This window comes from Rhipicephalus microplus, chromosome 5, assembly GCF_043290135.1.
Source record: "Rhipicephalus microplus isolate Deutch F79 chromosome 5, USDA_Rmic, whole genome shotgun sequence".
Classification (NCBI taxonomy): Eukaryota; Metazoa; Arthropoda; class Arachnida; order Ixodida; family Ixodidae; genus Rhipicephalus; species Rhipicephalus microplus.
The window spans coordinates 103,367,730-103,388,430 of record NC_134704.1 but is presented as its reverse complement, the minus strand read 5'-3'; the positions used below and the strand labels follow the sequence as shown (position 1 = coordinate 103,388,430).

Below are 20,701 nucleotides of genomic sequence, written 5' to 3'. Positions count from 1 at the left end.
GCGGCCTCTGGTTGGTTGGCGCGCGGCGCCTGGTTGGTTGGCACCGCTGTTAGCGTGGTAACGTAGCGTACGCGTGGCAAAAGATCAAGCCCGGGTTGATCCTTCGCGCCTCCTTGCGTATTCCCCTCCGACGCCGACGCCGAGAAGCGCATTTGACGCTTTTGACGCGTAGACGCGAGCATACGCGTGCCAGTGGTTAGCACCTAAGAATCGGCTTTCATCATAGACACTGAGGGGGGCACTGCTGAGTGCCCACGATGGCAGAGGTGCCTGACCTCAGCTCGGGTTTTACTTGTCGGTTTGACTAGTTTTTTCGGCTGATAGACCATGCTTCGTTGCCGCAGAAGTGAATGCCAGTTACACGGCGAGTTTCTGTCGCACAGACAGCGTTTTTGAGAACGTTTTTGTCTTTTTCTTTGTATTTTGTGAACTGACCACCCTGAGCCTAGTGAGCAGTTTTGGACTGGCCTAGGGCACAGCTGCCGGCGGCCGCGTTCGCACCGCGTTCGCACCGCGTCCACGCGTCCGTGCCGTACCTGGAGAACCTGTAACACCCGGCGCGCTTCACTCCGAATCTCAAGATGCCTACTATGATGACGACCACGGCATGCACAAGCGTTGCAGTGAACTCAAGCGATTTCCCAACGCTATCGGACGAAAACGAAACAATAAATGCAACGCAGCCTACGTTGTCATCAGAGTCGTCTACCGGACCTCATGTCCACGACACGGCAGCGGGCTCTTCTACCAGCACCACTGAACTTCACGAAAATTGGGTACAAAAAAATAACGCCGTGTACAACCGACGCCAAGTGTCGCCGAACAGACTGCACGCCGAACGGGTGAGTCGGCCCCGCTATACTGTTTTGATCAGGCCGCTAAACAAAGTGCATGTGACAGACATTCCGAACCAAGCCCATACAGAGGGCATAGAGCAAAGCGCTCCGTCAACTTTTATTGCACAAATGTGAATTCTCGGCTTTGACATAACCAGTAACTGCGTACGGATCACACTTCGTGACGAAGGTCATTTTCGCAAACTATGTACACTCTCGCGCTTAGCGGCAACAGTCAATGGTAGCGTGTGAGTAATTGATGTCGACACATCGCCTCTTCAGCGACACGCAGTTGGCAGCTCTCGTGGGGTAATAAAGATCAGACCTGGCCTAAAAATTGAGTACATCAAAGCGCATCTGCGCTGTGAACAGGCAACAATCACTGATGTGCGCATGCTTGGTAAACACAGCTGCTGCTTTTGACATTTGATACAGACGCCTTACCGAAACGCTTGGTGTTTGAATGTGAAGTCATCCGTGTTCATGAATATCGGCCTCGCCCGGTCGCATGCTACAACGGCCATCATTTGGGCCATGTTGCCAAATACTGTTCCTTCCCGCCAGTATGCCGGGACTGTGGCAAAGCGCCGCATGAGGTCGACCCAAACTGTAAGCAGTTTCCTCATTGCGTGGCTTGTGGAGCGTCCACACACATTTCACTCAGCTCTTATTGTCCTGAACAAAATATATCTGAATCAGCCCTTCATCGCAACACTAATGATTCATCATATACGACATCTGCCACACAGCCTACCCCTCCGACGCCTCAGAAAGTAACCTTGGCTCAAACAGCCGCTTCTACCGATCTGACTCAGCTTATCAAAAGCCTTCACCAAGAAGTACAGGAATTACGGCAGGAAAATCAGAGACATCGCGCCCTTATGCTGGACCAAAAGAAAGGCAATCGGTCCCCAAGACCAAGCCACAGTCGGTCTCGTAGTAAAAGAAAGAGCCGTTCTCCGACACGTCGTTCTGAACCGGTCACAGACAAAGACTCCGCCTGTTCTCACATTATTGGGCTCCTGCGACAAGAACGGGCTCAAGAATCTAGTAAGCTGGAGCATGCGATTCGGTCGGAGATGGTTAACACTCTAACACAAGCCCTTGATACCATGCAAACTCGGTTTCAAAATATGTTGGATGAACTGCAGCGCAATGTCCTCGCTGATGAAAACAAGCGCCACGAACCAGGGCCTTCCTCTTGAGCTCTTTCGCTCAGGGGGTGCAGTGGAATTGTGGTAGTTTTAATCAAACGTGCTTCACTATCCGCAATTATGTTCAAAGTCATCGCTCCTTATTCCTTGTTCTCCAGGAGACGCGCGGCACGTGCTCACTTCCTGGTTACCGTGCTTTTCAGACAACAATCATAAAACATAAGCGGCAGCTTCCCAAAAGCCAGGCAGTGCTTCTGATGCGTAATGACTGCCCGGCCACTCAAATAGAGATTCCTGATCTCAGTTCTAATGCTCGCGAAATAGTAGCTGTTAAAATTTGTCCTCCTGGCCAAAAGCCTTTTGTGGCCGTGTCTGCGCATTTTCGCCCAGGAAATATTTCAGTTGGACCATACACAAGGCTCGAGACGCTTAAGCAAGCATCTAAGAACCTCCCTCTGCTCATTGGAGGTGATTTTAATGCTCATCACTCTGCCTGGGGAGCCCGAACGGCGAATAATTGCGGAAAATATCTTCATGACGCTATTGAACCCTCTTCTGTAGAAATTTGTAACGCCCCCGACACCCCTACAAGAATAGGACTACATCAAGTGCAGAGAGACACGACCCCAGATCTCACACTCGCCAGCCCCCAATTTGTACGGCACTGGACAGTCTCCAGCCTGTCATGGGGCAGTGATCATCTCCCGATATTCATGGCACTTAATCGAAAACGCCCCCGGATCAAAACAACAACGATGACTAATTAGAATACTTTTCGTAGTAAAGTTAATGGATCATTCTCGACAGTTGAGGGCCTTCTGGACATTGTTCAACAGGCCTGTGAGCTGGCACACGAAACAGTGCCATGCGAGGACCATACTCAGTCGATCTATAACCACTTAGGCAATTTATGGAAAACAGCAGACTACTTAGCCAGAAGATACCGCTCGCACGGCAAACGACACTCTAACCTCATGAAAATTACGCGCCAATTTAAGCTTATCATTGAGTATCAGCTCCAACTTCAAAGTGAAGCCTGGCAATCCGCTTGTGAACGCCTTGGCCATGTACCGGCCCTCCAAGGTCTATGGCGCATTTTCGTAGCCTCAGCGGGAAAGGAAAAGGCAACTCTCCTCTGACCGAGCTGTTGCTGAAAGCAGATCCGTCCGTTGTGGAAGACGATGTTATTACCACTTTCTTTCCTCACGCTTCACTCACTACGCCTACATCTCCGAAAGCCTGCACCATAACGCAACCCGATCCGAATTTTGATCGCTCATTTAGCACGGGAGAAACGCTAGCAGCCATCAGACACGGGCGTCCTCGATCGGCGCTTGGCCACGACCAAATCACATGGCAAAAATTCCGCAACCTCGGAGATGAAGCCCAGGACGCACTTTTGGCGGTAATGAATGACCTCTAAGCCTCAGATAATGTTCCGTAGCACCTTAAGCTGTTTCTCATTTATCCTATTCCGAAACATGGAAAAGAGAAAACTCTCTGCAAGAACCTCCGGCCAATATCTTTAACGTGTATTTTATGTGAGCTTATGGAACGCATGATTTACACACACATGTTCCTTTACCTCGAGATTACCCAGCCGGGATACCATCCAGCTCAGGCGCGTTTTCGACCTAACCTCGGCACCTATGACTGCCATTGGCTGCTACGGCGCGTTATCAATCGTACTGCAAGAAAGATGTTACCTGACTACTTGCTGGCCGTCGACATGCAGAAAGCGTTCGATAATTTTGACCATAACGCTATTCTTGAAGAACTGGCTAAGCGCTACCCAAGTCAGCATGCGCAGGCATGGATTCAAAATTTCCTTGCCGCTCGGCCCATTCGCTTAAGCGGTGCATCACCTGGATGGAGCCCGAAGGCTTACTACTTGGACAGAGGTGCTTCACAGGGATCTATTTTAGGACCGACGCTGTTTAATCTGGCCATGAGCAGGGTAGCAGAAAACATAGAACGGGACACCATGGCTAGATTCACTATATACCCCAATTATATTACTATATAAAGAGAGACAGTGGATTATTCTGACAAAGAATGAATGCATACTGAGCTGCTGGCAGCCCTCCTTAGTTTAGAGTCCACTCTTAAGGAAGTAGGCCTGCAACTGGCTCCACATAAGACATAACTTTTAAGCATAGACGGCAAGAATCGCACCAACCCGAAAATGTGTATCTCACTCCATATTGCATCACACAATATACAATAAAAAACGGACAAATCAAAGTTTTAGGTTTACCAATAGCCAGCTGCAACAGCCCACAAAGGTGGGTACGTGGACTACGGCAGGCAGGGCCAGCCACGTTACACATTGCCGCGCCCGAAACAAAGAACGAAGACGATGTGCGCGCCAACAGCTCGTGAAAAGGGAGACTGAAGAAGACGACGTGCTTTTGTTTTGCTCGCCTGCTCTTGGCTCCTGCATAAAAACACACGCCGTCGGTTCTCGGACTCAACGTCTCGGTTCACTGCTTACGTTGAACCGCGACACTGGTGGAGGCGCTGGGTTGCAAGCCTGCCGATGCTCAACACCCCATCTGGGAGCCGTTCATCAAGTCCCGACACGCGGCCACCTGTTAAGACACCAGTGCACCGCTTCAGTCGGCGGTTGTTAGGCCTATCTCCTGAGCTGACCTCCTTCGACGAACATTCTACCAGTCATTACGTACCTCTACCAGTGGCCTCCGCTAGCCAGCCACAGTTGGTCCAAGAGATACAAGGCAGCCTCGTTTCCAATCCAGCCCAGGTAACACTTCTTCAGCCGCTTGTGCCTGATCGCTTCAGTGGTGCCCCACATGAAGATGTTGAAGATTGGCTTGAGTATTATGAACGCGTTGCCGACATCAACCAGCGGAATGCTCAACAGAAGCTCGCCCGCACGTACTTCACTCTCGATGACGGCGCTCACACGTGGCTTGAGAATCGAGAAGGCCGTATATCCACATGGGATAAGTTCCGTCAGCAGGTGATTGACACCTTTTCTAGCGTCGACCGTCGAGAGCGGGCTCAGCAGTTGCTCGAGTTAAGGCTTCAAAAACCTAATAAAACTGCGACAATGTTTGCTGACGTGACGCGCCTCTGTCGTCTGGCTGATCCCAACATGTCCGAGGAGAAGAAGTTGCGCTACCTTATGCGCGGCGGGAAAGAACAACTGTTCGCTGGACTTGTGCGCAATGCCCCAACTACCGTGGCCGATTTTATAAGAGAAGCCACTGCCATTGAGCGTGCTCTGCACAAAAGATCGAGTCAATATGATCGCTCGTCCACTACCACCCTAATCAACGCCGCTTCAGTGACTCTGGAAAATCAGGGCTCCCTACGTGACCTGATCAGAGATATTGTCCGAGAATACATTCAGAAGCTTTGGACCCCTCCAGTGGATACACCAGTGACCGCCGTTGCCGCAGTCGTTCGTGACGAACTTACGCACGCTTTTTCAGGAGCTGATCTCGGCCGCGATAAGCGTCAACTGAGTTATGCCGACGCTGTCCGTCGTCCACCACCCGTCCCGCCTATTACATCATACTACCAGCCACCAACAGCCACACCTTCGTCGCAACCATTGCAGGAGGCTTTCAGACGTCGGCCCATGTCTCCGATGTCTTCATGCCACCAGCCACGACTTGCCGCGCCTTACTCACCACCACGAGAGGACATAAGACGCCCACAATTTTGCAGAACGGACGCTTGGCGCACCGTCGATCGGCACCCTCTCTGCTTCAACTGTGGTAGTGCCGGTCATATAGCTCGCTATTGTTGGTACCGCGACACATCGCTTCGCCCGTCTCTGCCAGGGTACGACGGTCGCCGTACTAACGACGACTACATTGTTCGCCATGACGACCCTGGTTTTCGAGGACCTTCAACAACGTGGTCTCCCTATCACGAGTCGCCTCCTAATCGCCAGCCCAATTCCGCCCACAGGTCATGCTCTCCATCCCCTGCTCAGACATCGTCACCGAATCGACGTACTTTTGCTGACCTTCGGGGAACAAGGTTGCCCAGCCCTTACCGAGAAAACTAAAGGCGGCGACCTCGCGGGGTAAGGTCGCAGCCCGACCACAAGAAGATAAAAAGTCCCCAGTACTGCCCCCACAGAATGACTCGACGCCGACGAATATTAACAACGACGAAATAGAGAGCGCCGGCCTCAATGTAATTATTGATGGAGAGCAAGTGACGGTCTTAGTCGATACGGGTGCTGATTTTTCCATAATAAGTCACAAGCTGGTTGATAATCTTAGAAAAGTAAAAACGCCATGGACAGGACCACATATAAGAACAGCGGGTGGTCAATTGCTGCTCTTTACTGAAAGATGCACAGCAAGAATCAGCATAGGAGATTCTGCTTTCGTTGCAACTTTCATTGTTTTCCCAGAGTGCTGCAAAGATTTAATTATAGGAATGGACTTTCTCAGGGAGCATGGCGCAAAAATCAACATCCCGGACCACGTGGTTTCACTTTACGGGAGTGCTCGTCTGACTGATTCTACATCACCAGAGCACAAATCATTTCGTCTCAAAGACCACAATATAGTCGTGCCGCCTCGATCATGTGTCCTCGTTTCAGTAGCATGTGACGTACCGTTCGACGGTGAAGGAGTCGCCGACCAACTAACTTTGCTGCTTTTCACACACGGGATTTCCGTAGCACGAGGAATAGTCAACGTCACCGACGGCCGAACGAACTTGCTGTTGACCAATTTCACCTCCGAGCGACGGCACCTTCTAAAAGGCACAACGTTGGCACATTTCGACGAGATCACAGGTGTTTGTGACTGCTTTTCAGCACTCCAAGCAACACCTGCACAAGACCCACGTGACCTAGCACTTAACCTTGACTTCAGCCCTACTTTAACTCAGCAACAGCGGGAACGCCTGCTTGTGCTGCTAGACGAGTTCCATGACTGTTTTGCGTCGACCTCAAAAGTTGGGCGGACGTCCTTGACCAAGCACCGAATCATCACAGAGGACACGGCTAGACCAATCCATCAAAATCCGTATCATGTGGCTTCAAAAGAACGAGAAGCGATAGAACAGCAGGTAACAAAAATGCTTGAAGACGACGTTATTCAACCGTCGAAAAGCCCCTGGGCATCACCTGTTGTTCTAGTGAAAAAGAAGGACGGCAGCCTGCGTTTCTGTGTGGACTATCGAAAGCTAAATCAGGTTACAAAAAAGGACGTGTACCCGCTTTCCCGCATAGATGATTCGATTGACAGGCTTCGAAACGCACGTTACTTCTCTTCCATGGACTTAAAGAGCGGATAAGGGCAAATTGAAGTAGACCCCAGGGATCGTGAAAAAACCACTTTCGTGACGCCAGATGGACTGTCCGAATTTAAGGTTTTGCCATTCGGCTTGTACTCCGCGCCTGCTACCTTCCAGCGTCTCATAGATGCCGTTCTCTCTGGCCTTAAATGGAGAACCTGCCTAGTATACCTTGACGACGTCATTGTGTTTTCTACAACGTTTGACGAACACCTTGAACGATTGCAAATGGTCTTGCAAGCCACACGAGCCGCAGGCTTGACGCTTAAGCCGGAGAAATGTCACTTCTGCTTTGAGGAACTGCAGTTTCTTGGCCATGTCGTCAGTTACGCAGGAGTTCGTCCAGACCCCGAAGAAGTTGCCGCCGTCGCACAGTTTCCAACACCATCAGATAAAAAGGCAGTGAGGCGTTTTCTGGGTCTCTGTGCATATTATCGGCGGTTTATTTCTGATTTTGCGCGCATTGCGTCACCTTTAACTCGTCTCACGAGGGATGACGTTGCATTTGTTTGGGGCGATGAACAGGAAGATGCTTTCAATGAATTGTGGCAACGTCTACAGACGACCCCCGTGCTTGCCCATTTTGATGACACAGCCCCTACGGTGCTGCATACTGACACCAGCAATGTTGACCTCGGAGCTGTGCTTGTGCAGCGCTAGGACGACGAGGAAAGAGTGATCGCTTACGTAAGCAGAACTCTGTCACGCCCAGAAGCAAATTACTCGACCACCGAAAAGGAATGCTTCGCCGTCGTGTGGGTAGTTATGAAATGTCGCCCATACCTGTATGGCCACCCATTCAAGGTTATCAGTGACCACCATTCGTTGTGTCGGTTAACAAGTCTGAAAGATCCTTCCGGGTGTTTGACACGCTGGAGCCTTAGACTACAGGAGTTTGATATAACGATGGTGTATAAGTCGGGAAAACGACACACGGACGCCGACTGCCTATCTCGATCACCAATAGAGTCGGCTGCTGCTTTTGATGAAGAGACAGCGTTCCTCGGAATCCTCGACACGTCAACCATCGCAGATCACCAGCATGACGATCCTGAGCTACTTGGCTTGAATAATTATTTAGAAGGACGTAGCCAGAATGCACCCAAAGCCTTTACAAGAGAACTATCGTCGTTATGTCTGCGAAACAATGTCCTTTAGAAAATGAACTTCTCGTCAGACGGGTCCACCTACCTGCTTGTCGTCCCTACCACTCTTTGTTCTGAAGTGTTGCAAGCGTGCCACAACGAGGCAACATCTGAAAATTTAGGCTACAGCACACACTGAGCAGAGTTCGAGGGAGATATTACTGGCTTAGACTCACCGCTGCCGTGAAGCATCATGTTCAGACCTGCCTGGATTGCCAGTGGCGCAAGTCACCTCCAACTAAACGAGCCGGTTTGCTGCACCCTGTCCAGATCCCGACAACGCCATTTGACCAGATCGAAATGGACCTTTCGGGCCCACTTCCCACCTCTAGTGTTGGTAACCGCTGGGTTATAGTGGCGACCGACTACCTTACTCGCTACGCCGAGACAAAAGCCATCCAGAGAGGCACAGCATAGGAGGTAGCCCGGTTCTTCATAGAGAACATTGTGCTGAGACACGGTGCGCCATCGATCGTTATAATAGATCGCGGAACCACATTCACGGCCGCGCTTTTAGATCATGTGTTGGTGCTCAGCGGTACTATTCATCGCAAGTCGACAGCTTACCACCCACAAACCAACGAGTTCACCGAGCGACTCAACAAAACTCTGGAAGACATGCTTTCAATGTATGTGGACATCGAAAACAAAAACTGGGACGAGATTCTCCCTTACATAACGTTCGCATACAATACTGCGAAACAAGAAACCACATGGATGACCCCATTCAGCCTTGTTCACGGACGAGAAGTAAGAACGATGTTAGACGTGGTGTTGCCACACGAATGCGATGACAACGAAACGAGTGCTGACGCGTTAACTCAACGCGCAGAGGAAGCCAGGCAGCTCGCACAACTGCGAATATACCAACAGCAAGAGTACGACGCAGGCCGCTATAACCAACGTCATACACCTGTAACGTACGGAACCGGGGACAGGGTATGGGTGTGGACGCCTGTACGAAGACGGGGACTATCCGAAAAATTGCTCAGAAGGTACTTCGGACCTTATCAAGTTCTACGACGACTAAGTAACGTTACCTATGAAGTCGTCCCAGATAGCCCAAACTGTTCAAGGCGTCGCCAGCACCGACCTGAGCTTGTGCACGTAGTGCGCATTAAGTCATACGTCAGCGAGTGACTCCGCGAGGCACCGCCGCTTCTACAAAGTGACTTCATGCGCGAATTACTGTCTCAGCTATAGCATCGGGGCGATGCTATTTTAAGGAGCGGCAAGTGCCGCGCCCGGAACAAAGAACGAAGACGATGTGCGCGCCAACAGCTCGTAAAAAGGGGGACTGAAGAAGACGACGTGCTTTTGTTTTGCTCGCCTGCTCTTGGCTCCTGCATAAAAACACACGTTGTCGGTTCTCGGACTCAACGTCTCGGTTCACTGCTTACGTTGAACCGCGACAATATGATACGTCGTCTGTCCAACAAATACGGAGGTGCACGACAACAAGCCTGTCGCACTCTTGCAAGAGCTGCGGCTGTTGGAAAGATTTTGTACGATGCACATATACACGTTTTCTCCGACGGAAAACTAAAATTTGGAACGCCTTCATTGGGCTAATATCCGTACCATCACGGGGCTCCCTAAACACACTAAGATATCCGCCCTTGAAAGCGCAGGAGGCTTGCCCCCTCTGCAAGACGTCATCCGTGAAGCCCCCACTCGACACCTTATCTACCTGCAAAACACGCTGCAAGGTCGTCACCTTCTGGCGTGGGATTTTCAGCGGTGTGATGATGCACCTCTTCCTAATCAGTTATAACCCCCATGGGAAACTCCAATAGCCTCTCGACTGTTCCGTGGCTCTATTTCTCGTCACAATAATACTGCCCGCCAGTTTCTTGCCACGTGACAACTAAGGGAAGTGAGCTTAGATACCATCGACATATACACGGATGCTGCCATTACCGATGACGAAGCTTATATAGCGTAGATCTGCGTGCAGACCCCCGAGTACAATGGGGCCTACAGGTGCCATCTACCGAACGGTACCCCTATGCATGCCGAACTACTTGCCCTATGGGGAGCGACTGCAAGCCGCCCATACACTATACAGAAACCCCTTCGTGTATTTACCGACACGCACGCTGCCTACTCGGAAATATTTCGCCCAGCGTCCGAGGATGCTACAGCTGCTGCTATTCAAAGCATCATTCGTAGGCATGAAAAAGCCGACAGGCCAATAGAAATTATCTGGACGCCGGGGCATACGGGTGTGCCCGGGGGCACTACGGCGGCACACGCCACTGCTGCTTCCCCAGGTGGGTCGACCAATCTTTCTCTGCCCCCACCCCTCAGGGTGAACCTGTATGAGCTCTTAATTCAAATGGCTCTCTTGGTAGCCACAATACGCACGTCCCTGCGACATGCTAGTGAAAAACGCACAGCGCAGGTTACCCCACCAGTACTATTTTCCAGCAAATGTAAGCTTTCACGCTCCCAAGAAGTCTTCATTATTAAGGTCTACGCAAATTCTGCATACACACCATACTCTTTAGCAAAATGGTGACAACCAGACATTGCGACAATGACGTGCAAGCACTGCGGGCTGCGTTGCCGCGAAGACCTTCGCCACTTACTGTGGCAGTATTCGGCATTTGAAAAAGGGCGAATGGCCATACAAGCTTTGCAAACCACAAATTATCGTGAAGCGCTCCTTACGTACCCGGACACGGAGTTATTAATTGCCCAATGTGGAAGTCAGAGCGGCCTGATCATAGTGGCTTAGGGGGTCCGACAAACCACAGTACTGACCCTATACCGCCTCAGTACCAGTGACGGTGAATGCAATAAGCGTAACCCATGAAACTGTGAACTAGTAGTGTAATTAGAAAGTCCTGCTTATCCCCTCAGAGGTCCTGTGCCTCCTTTTTTTTCAATAAATGACTTTCCATCCATTTATCATAGAGGCCGAAGGGAGTGGTGTTACGGTACACGATCTTCATCGTTAACCTATCAACAATATTCGGCAGCCGAAACACCGACAACGTATGCAATGCAATGTAGGAAAAGAGTCATTGGCTTTACGTGCAGTTCCCAATGGCAATTTGTTTTCCAAACAGCTGGTGTTCCTGAAGTTTGGCAGGTCACCGGTGTCACTTTCAAGGTGGCTATAGTGATTAGAGTCCCACTTTCGCTGATTATATCACTCACACACAAATTCTCGCTGATTGCATGTGCGGGCAACAAGATATTTTATGACGCACCACTGTTTTCGTTTCTCCCTGCTCGATGAATACTGATCACCTAAGGAACACGCACCTATGCTCGCTCAGAAGCTTCGATGTGAACCTGCGGCCACCAAGCGGCGTTATCGTTGTTTACCGGGGCAGGAAAAAGGTGAAATGGCACAAGAAAACCAGAAAACTAGAAACCGCAAAGAACGAAACATTTACATGCGTGATGGTTCCTAATAATATTGAAAACATTCTTGAACATAATAATTACGATTTCTTTTTATATTTTTGTTAGGTTACGCAGTATACAAAAGTTAGCGTTCGTAGACTACATGCAGAAGCGTAGTGAAAAAAAAAGGCAGATCCCACGAACAGTGGGAACAATGATATGCGAAGCAAGAATAAGAAATGTTATTGTGTCACTTTAAATTCAGTACAACCTTACGAGGTGGAGGTAAATGATGCCGTACATGACTTCTCTGTTAAGATTGTCATGTTTGGATGTTTCCTGTACCTTCGTCATCTATTCACGTCCCGTAATACCAGATTTAGTATATCTTGAGCTAGTGAAACGGTCGCGAGTACGCTATGAGCGCCGTATGTTGTCATGTTGTTACAATACACGCGTGTAAGGATTATCATGTTTGCACCAGTCATATATTTCTTCATACATTGATGTCACGTAACACCAAGTTTAGTATATGTGGAGCTAGCAGAACGGCGGCGAGCGCATCATGAAGGGCCCAATATACTCCAATGTAGCGTTGAAGCGCGCACGCTGCAGGCACAGCGACGCTACGCTAGCAAAACGGGAACACTCCGTAGTCTGACGCCAGGCGTGACTATCGTCCGTCAGCGGGGCCCGACAGAAACTGGCGCGAAATGCAACATGCTGTATTTCACGCCGGTGCGTTACCCAGACACGATTTTCGGGACGTAGAGATGCCGGATGCTCTGAAACGCACAAAACGATGCCGCGCTGCGTCAAAACGACGCAGCGCGGAGCGCGTCTGCGAGCATATGTGGCAGGACTGGCGCCTGGCATGGCAACGCCGTCGTGACGCGACGAAATGAACGCCGACGAGCTCGCGCACCGCGTCACGTTCATATGTATTGGCGCCTTGACTTTGGTATGTATTCATGTTCTTATATTACACGCATCTCATGATTATCATGTTTGCACCAGTCACATACCTTCGCCATTCATTCACGTACCATTCTCCGAATTTGGCATATGTGACGCTAGTGAAAGGGCCGTGAGCGCATCATGAGTGTGGCATGTAGTCATGTTGTTTCATGACACGCATGTCATGATTTTCATGTAGGGGTCGGTCACTTGTGTTCAAAATGCAATGATGTCATGCCATACCAGTTTTGCAACATGCCAGGTGAACGAAACCACCACAAGAGCTGCAGGACCTTTAAATGTAAATCATGACATTCATGACATATATATCGCGATTTTAATGTTATGTCTAGCGAAATATGTTCTTCATACACTAATGTTATGCCACACCAAGTTTGGTATTGATACCATAAGAGTAACGGCCAGGAGAACTAAACGTCGTAGGCGGCTAGATAGATAGATAGACACGCTCAAACTTGCCAGTTTGCTAAGAAATGCTTCGCATTTAAAATTGCCCCGTATCTGCATGTTACACCGCAAAGCTCGTCAAAAGACGATAGTCTTGCGTCTGGAGAAGGGGAACAAAACGTTTATTTGATGCTCTTCGCAAGAAAATTGGTGAATAGTATACTGTAGGCGCTGCGTTAGAGTGCCTGGAGCGTGCAGTGGAGGCGAACGAGCGCATCAAGTCACGTCACACGTGAGACATGAGCGCTATCTGGCAGTTATCGTGGAAAATAAAGTGTGCGGCGTGCGCGCCCGTCTCTGAGGCAATAATGTGTAGAACGCAGGTGACGGGTAGGCGCCATAACCATGTCGTTTTGCCGTTTCGGCAAAACGACATGATTATGGCGCCAAACACATGGTATTATTATTATTAATATTATTATTATTATTATTATTATTATCATTGTTATTGTTATTACAACGAAAGCTGTAATAATCACAAAGGTCACGTGTGTCGTAGTTGTCCGCTGGCATCGCGCCCATAACGACTGGCACGCGAAATAAGAAAGAAATCACGAAAAAAAAAACTCAACAAGATTTGAACCCGGGTCTCCGGTGTGCAATCCCAGTATTCCACATCAGAGCGACGCGTGTGCTCGAAATTATTTTGCAAAGTGGTTTTAGGAAGGCTCGATGCCGAAATGGAATCGTGTTAATACGAGTAATAAAGAGTCTGAGACCAGCCAAGGAACAACCAGGCGTCCCACTATGCGAATGGCGTAACGAGTGCGTCATCGAATGTTCCAACTCTTTACTGAAGCTTCAGGCACAATTCTTCGTCTTTGTCAACCACAGCATAAACAATCGCAAGAAATTGCAATCCGTAAATTCCACGCTTCTTCAAACAATGACGAAGGATAGCATCGGGAATGCTTACCTATTTCACAAAATTTATAATTTATGGGCGCCGTGGGTACCCTGAAATCGTGCTTGTAGGCATTCCCTAAAAGTTGTTTAACGGCTCTGAAAGGCCACTGTTTCAGTTTCCACTGTGATTGTGGCGAGTGTTCCATAGAGGCCTGGTGGTTTTTTATCCCCTATACTCGCAGTATTTTTTATACATGGGCTGCTTGCACATCAGCGTGTCTTCGGATACAAGGCATGACTTAACGGTTTTCTTTCTTTTGAAGTATATCTTATGAATCACCAGCCAGCTCATCTGTTTTGTGATGAAAAGTCGTCATCTTCCTATTTCCGCCTGACAAGTTTATCATAACGTGCTTCTGAAAATATGCACACTCAGAGCATTTCTGAATGTTTTTATAGCGTTTTATTACCCATCACACATATTAGACATTACACTCATGATTGACTTGTACAAAAAATTTTAGAACTAGAGTAGCATACGGCAAACCTTACCTGTCCAGTTCTTTATATCCATGTAAGGATTTTCTGTATCGTTGCCCAGATCTGCTTCAAGTGTCCTGGTAGGCCTGTAACGCATTTGGGACCATTATGTATAGTGGCGCACAGCTTAGTGTTACCCAAACAGAAGATAAAATTCGCAAGCCCAGCGCTATACATTTCAAACTAGACGCCTGGAAGAAATGTGCGCGCAAAGTCGTATGTTGAACCAGAATACAAAGAAAAATTGAGGCCACTTCTACGCTTCGCAAATCTGAATAAAAAACGGAGCTGTCAAGCAAACGTCAACACTTGGCAAACGCAGATTTACTTCTTGTTCTTGTTCACCTTATACTGTTGATCACACCAAATGTGCGGCATCGGCCCAAAATAAGTAATTTGAACCCTTTCACCCGCAGGTCAACAATACTGTACACCCATGAAAAAACCACTCCTGTTCAAAACGCGCGCCTAACATGAGCTTTTTTCGCTAAATTTAGCGGCCACAGGGCACATGCTCTTCATTCCAGTTGGTAAATAACATGACAGAGGGCGCCAGTTAATGCCTTGTTGACAAGATTGTAGCGGTGTGCGGTTCGCTGACGTTCTGCTCGACGACGGGATTCTGTTTCGGGTTTCAAGGGCTCTTACAAGGCAAGCAAACCGAGATTTTTTCAAACACGTAAAAAAAGGTATGAGGAACCTGCTGTATGAATATCGTGGTGTTGTTTAGCCGAGACGCTAAGAAAGCAGCCCGTTACCGCGGTCGACAAAACTGTTGAGCTGCCAGGCAAGGGTTGCGGAACACCACGCGCGTTGTAGAATGGTATGGCTGCTGCATGGCTTGGTTCGCGCGCTTTTAGCGTTTTAATTATTGGCGCTGTAATATTTTTATCGCAGATAAAGCCCGATAAGCTATTGTGCGTGCAGTCAGAGCCACGAATACTCAGCCGTTTTTCACCATCAAAGCTTTGTGCCGCGAATATTGTATTTTACAAAGTGTAACGACGCGAGAGGTTTTAGTAGAACCCACTGATCTTTTTTTGTTGCAGGAATGGACAAAGACATCTTCTATGGAATGCGTGGAATGGACAGGGGTGTTGCTCTTGTTCCGCTACATCCAAGTGACTCTGAACTTGACTCTAGTGATGATGACACAAGTGATGAAACTGTGCACGCTGATGCTTCAGAAGCACCACCAAGGCAGGACCATAGCATGACCAGTAGCCCTGATCGCTCCACGACAGCCAGTCCAGAGCGTTGTAGACTATCATTGTCGGCTAGTAGGTCATGCCCTCCATCAAAGAAAGCAAAAGGCCGTAATCGTGCCCTTGCGCCCCTTTCAGACGATGAAGATGATTCAGACAAAGCAAGCAAAGTTCCCTCCAAAAAGCCAAGAAAGTGGAACTAGATTGATATACCCAAAATACAAGTTCCAGAAAAACATTGATGATCCGGTTTATGAAGTGAAGTTACCTTATGCCTGCTTCACGTACATGTTTACAGACAAGCTTGTGAACCTCATCACCTTTCTGACCAACTTGTACGGTACCCAAGAGCAAGGGAAGTCTATGGCAACAAGTGCTGAATAAAGTCGCCGCTTTTTGGGCATTCTAGCGCTTATGGGAGTGTACAAGTTTCCCTCGCTCGAAGACTACTGGTCCCTAGATGGCCGATTTCCCGCAGTCACTGATGTGATGTCCCTGAACTGGTTTCAGGCAATAAGGCGTTCCGTACACTTTGCCAATAACCTGGACAAAGGCACCAACAGTGACCGATTCTCGAAGGTGCGGCCCCTCTTTGAAAATTTTCGAGAGCGGTTTTTGAAGATTCCAGCCGAGCGTAAGCAGAGCGTAGATGAGGTGATGGTTGCTTACAAAGGGACGCGTGCTGGGAATCTACGGCAGTACGTGAGTAACAAGCCTGACAAATAGGGTTTTAAGATATTTTGCCGATCAAGCTCAACAAGAATCATTCACGACATGTTGCTCTACCAGGGCTCGAGCACATTTTTAAATGTGTAACTGTCCTCCGAGGAGCCGAGCCTCCTTCTTGTTGCAAAGGTTGTACTGGCACTCTCAAGAACGATTGACGAACCTCAGCACTCAGTTCTGTTTTTTGGCAACTTTTTCACGAACCACAATCTCATTGAGTTTATGAAAGCTGAGCTGAACATTAACTGCGTAGGCACAGTTTGCGCTAACATATCGGGTGGAGCCAACTGCTTTTTGAAGGAAGATAAAATCTTGTCGAAAGAGAAACGAGGGGCAATAGACTATCGCTGCAGGCGTGATAGCCGTAAAGTGGCATGACAACAGATGTGTGACACTGCTGAGCAATGCATATGGCGTAGAGCCGGTTAGTTAAGCCCAACGATATCACGCCGAAGAGAAGAGAAAGGTGCCAGTTACCTGTCCACCAGTTGTGCAGGCATACAATGGGCACATGGGCGGGATTGATATGTCTGATATGCTGGCGCACCTCTACAAGCTCGTCAAAGTCCCGCAGGTGGTACTTCTCGCTTTTCGCATATTCTTTGGAAGTTAGCATAGTGAATGCATGGCTGCTTTAAAAGAGGGACTTCTTTGCCCTAAACGAAAACATCATGCCTCTCAAGGTTTCGCATCTCTGTTGGCAAATCGCTGAATTCAGCGAACCAAATTCTCGTACCGCGCCCAGTTGGAAGACCTCCTATGAAAGCCCTGCAACTTTCTCTTCCCAAGAGGAAACATGATACAATGCCTTGTGATGATGCCCGGTATGACAACGTCAGCCACTGGCCAGTTGCAGCTCTCGAACATGCCTTTGGTTCTCCACCACAAGAAGGAAACCAGACAAGAGGTCGCTGCGCCATGTGCCACAAGGGCGTCTCTGGATTCAAGTGCGCAAAATGCGGTGTTTTCCTTTGCCTGATGAGCAGAAAAAACTGCATTTTGACATTTCACACCCGTTAGCATGTTTTTGAAAAGTGATAAGAAAATCGCCACAGTACACGCGTTAGAAAGCTCAATATATTAAAAACTTTTTTGAGCCCCGCCTTTTTACCGTTAACTGGCAGATCAACAAAATTGTTGACCTCTCCATCTTTTTTAGTATTTGATAAAACATATTGAAACTTGTTTTGGTTGTTCTGTGGCTGTCCTAGAGAAGAAATAAACCAGCAAAAAATGTTTGCGCAGTTTTCTCTACTCTTGCTAGTTAAAGGGTTTACGATCTTTTAGAACTTTAGTGTAATTGAAGACATAGAATAGTAACATTTCAAATTTTTGTGAAATTTTTACGCTCAATCATTTAAATGTTCAAAAAATGCTTTCTTTTAGTAATAGATAATAAAATATATCTGCACCCTATTCTAAAAAAAGAAATGTTTCAGTTTCATAATGACAATTCCACACAGCCACGTAAACTTTCGCGCTGAAGGAACCTAAAAGAGAGGCTCCAAAATACAAATTCATGAGCACACATAAACTCACTGCAATTGCATGTAAAGGTCTTTTTAACTGGGTTGAGCTGCGGTAAATAACCTACAGGTCAAAAAGCAATAATTGATAGTTTCCAGCTCTCCACAGGAGGCGCATATTTGAGAGAGTGCCTGGCTATACCTGTGTTGGTAAAAATTTAGTTTCGGTGCCCGTCAGAGCAGCCTTTTTATTGCCACTTCCAGTTTAGGTGTTTCCCATTGTGATCTTCGCCAGATATATAATAAGCGCTGATATTCAGTGGATTTCTTCAGGTATGAACTTGCAAAGCTTTTCATAATATTACGCCTGCGAAATCGCGCATACAGGACATAAGTGGATGATGAAAAAAACGTCAAAATTGAACTACTCAATGATGACTTCGTTAAAAAATCGAACATTTTTTCGAAGAACAGCCTTGTATGTCCTGGCACCCCAACTAAACGAACTTTTCTTCATTGTGCTGGTGTTAATGCACGAAACGAAACGCCTTTATTATGAGCGAGTCAATACCATACAGCAGAAAGTGCAGCGCCGAGAGACAGAGAGAATCTGTTAATATGAGAGCAGATGTGAGTCATGTTTAGTTTCCATAGGGTGACCACCACTACCAGAAATACAGCCACAAAACTGGGTGTGAAATCAGGCAGTCGAAATAGAACCAATCCATATTCCCGCTATATATACCTACGGCTAGCTTTTGTGCACTCTGTGGTTCATCTGTAGAAAAAAATTGGCAGATCCCACGTACAGTGGGAATCTATGATATGCGAAGCACGAATCAAGATAGTTGATATGTCATCTAAAATCAGCACAATGTTATGAGGTGGAAGTAAATGATGCCGTACATAACTTCCGTCTCAAGATTGTCATGTTTGGATGGGTCGTTTACCTTCGTCATCTATTCACGTCATTTGATACCAAATTTAGTATATGTGGAGCTAGCGAAACAGCAGCGAGCACGCTATGAACGTGGTATGTTGTCATTTTCTCAAATGACACGCTTGTCAGCATTATCATGTTTGCATCAGTCATATACTTTCGTCATCCATTGACGTCACGTAACACCGTATTTAGTATATGCGGATTTGGCAAAACAGCCACGAACGCATCATGAAGGGCTCATTATACTCCAATGTAGCGTTGATGCGCGCGCACGCTGGGCACAGTGATGCTATGTTAGCAAAACGTGAGCACTCTATAGACGAGAGCACGCCTATCTTGCACCCAGGTGCTTTTGGTGGTATACTCTCGCTCCAGGAGACGCCATTATTTGTTTGGAACTGCCAAGACGTGCCTCGCTAGCATGGCATGCATGCAGTGGCTCTGGCAGTTGAAAAAGTGAAAATGCGCCTGTTAACGCGGCACCCGCTTATAAAATGTAATCTGGGTACCACTGCACTGTCATCTGATGCGACAACAACCAGTGCAAAAGGAATAGATTGCGTTGCACTGCATCTGAAGATGACAGAACGTCACGGGAATCATGCCGGTTTGGTGTTTTGCGATTGCATAAATTTCTATCCACAAAGAAAAAACGCTGAGCTCCGACTCCTTAATCGCAATAACCAGGAAAAACTATGAGCCCAGTGAAGTGTACGAGTAAGTATAGTTATTGCGTTTATTCAAGCGCGACTCCAGCTGTCCCAATTTAAAACAGCAATTTGCGTGTAGAATGCCTGTAGTATGAGGCACAAAACTATTGCCGTATACTCTTTCGCAGACCGCATGTCAATAAAAGTTCGGCAGATCCCACGTAACTGGGAATCGACGTTATGCAAAGCATATGGAGGGAACAAGACGATGTTGAAGTTTTTTTTTATTGAGCGACACTTCAATAAGTGACGCGAAATATAATGTTACGAGTAATTTTTTTAATAAATTATATACGATGGACCATGCTCGGCGAACAAAATGGTGACAGTTGGTGCTGATGCTGTAACCTCAGATGAATGACGCTCACCCACAGAGGGGGATGGGCAAAGAACCGGGCGGCAGGATACTTAAATGAAACTAAAATGAAATGAAAGCTGAAAAATTAGTTTAGAGATAATACTACCAATAAACAAAAATTTTTTCTGAGCAAGTGCTCAAACCATCTCTTGTTTTTGACAGACATAGCTACAAATTATAAATTAAATATCTGAAAAGGTTAGGATTACTAGCACGGCATCTTTTAGTTGCGTTGATGTAATCAAACACAGTGGAGCATATACGCATGTGGCAGTAACCAAATGAAGTGCCGCCAAGTGATTAGAGTACTGGTAGATTTACTTGTATTCCTAGCTTTTCTAATGGGGCGACGGAAATTCTTTTTCTCTGATAAGAGTAGGGATGACAGAACAAAAATAAATGTTCAATTGTTTCAATTTCGTTGCGAGAAATGCACAGCGGGGACGCCTTGAGTCCAGCTTTGTTAAGTTATTAATTTAGTTGCGGTACTGTACACCGCAATCTGGTATAAGTGACCTCAAACTGGCGAGATACACACCACTGTTTATTCCAGCAATGCCTCAAATGCTCGAAATCTTTAAATTTATCCAAATTACATATTCTGCATTGCAGAGAAACATTTCCGAATCTTAGCGCTGTCACGTAAGCCATATCTGGCAAACCAGGGATGGTGGGCCCCCTCAGGGATATTATATACTGCT

General features: G+C 47.6%; 1 protein-coding gene across 1 annotated transcript in view; it reads right to left on the bottom strand.

Annotated features, from left to right (window-relative positions):
• Nucleotides 1-20,701, bottom strand: part of LOC142817339 (uncharacterized) — a 103,886-nt gene that overhangs the window by 28,990 nt on the left and 54,195 nt on the right. Inside the window, exon 3 of the mRNA XM_075894374.1 lies at nucleotides 14,605-14,678. Coding sequence (XP_075750489.1) covers nucleotides 14,605-14,678 — 74 coding nt within the window. The remainder of the gene's footprint in view (nucleotides 1-14,604; nucleotides 14,679-20,701) is intronic.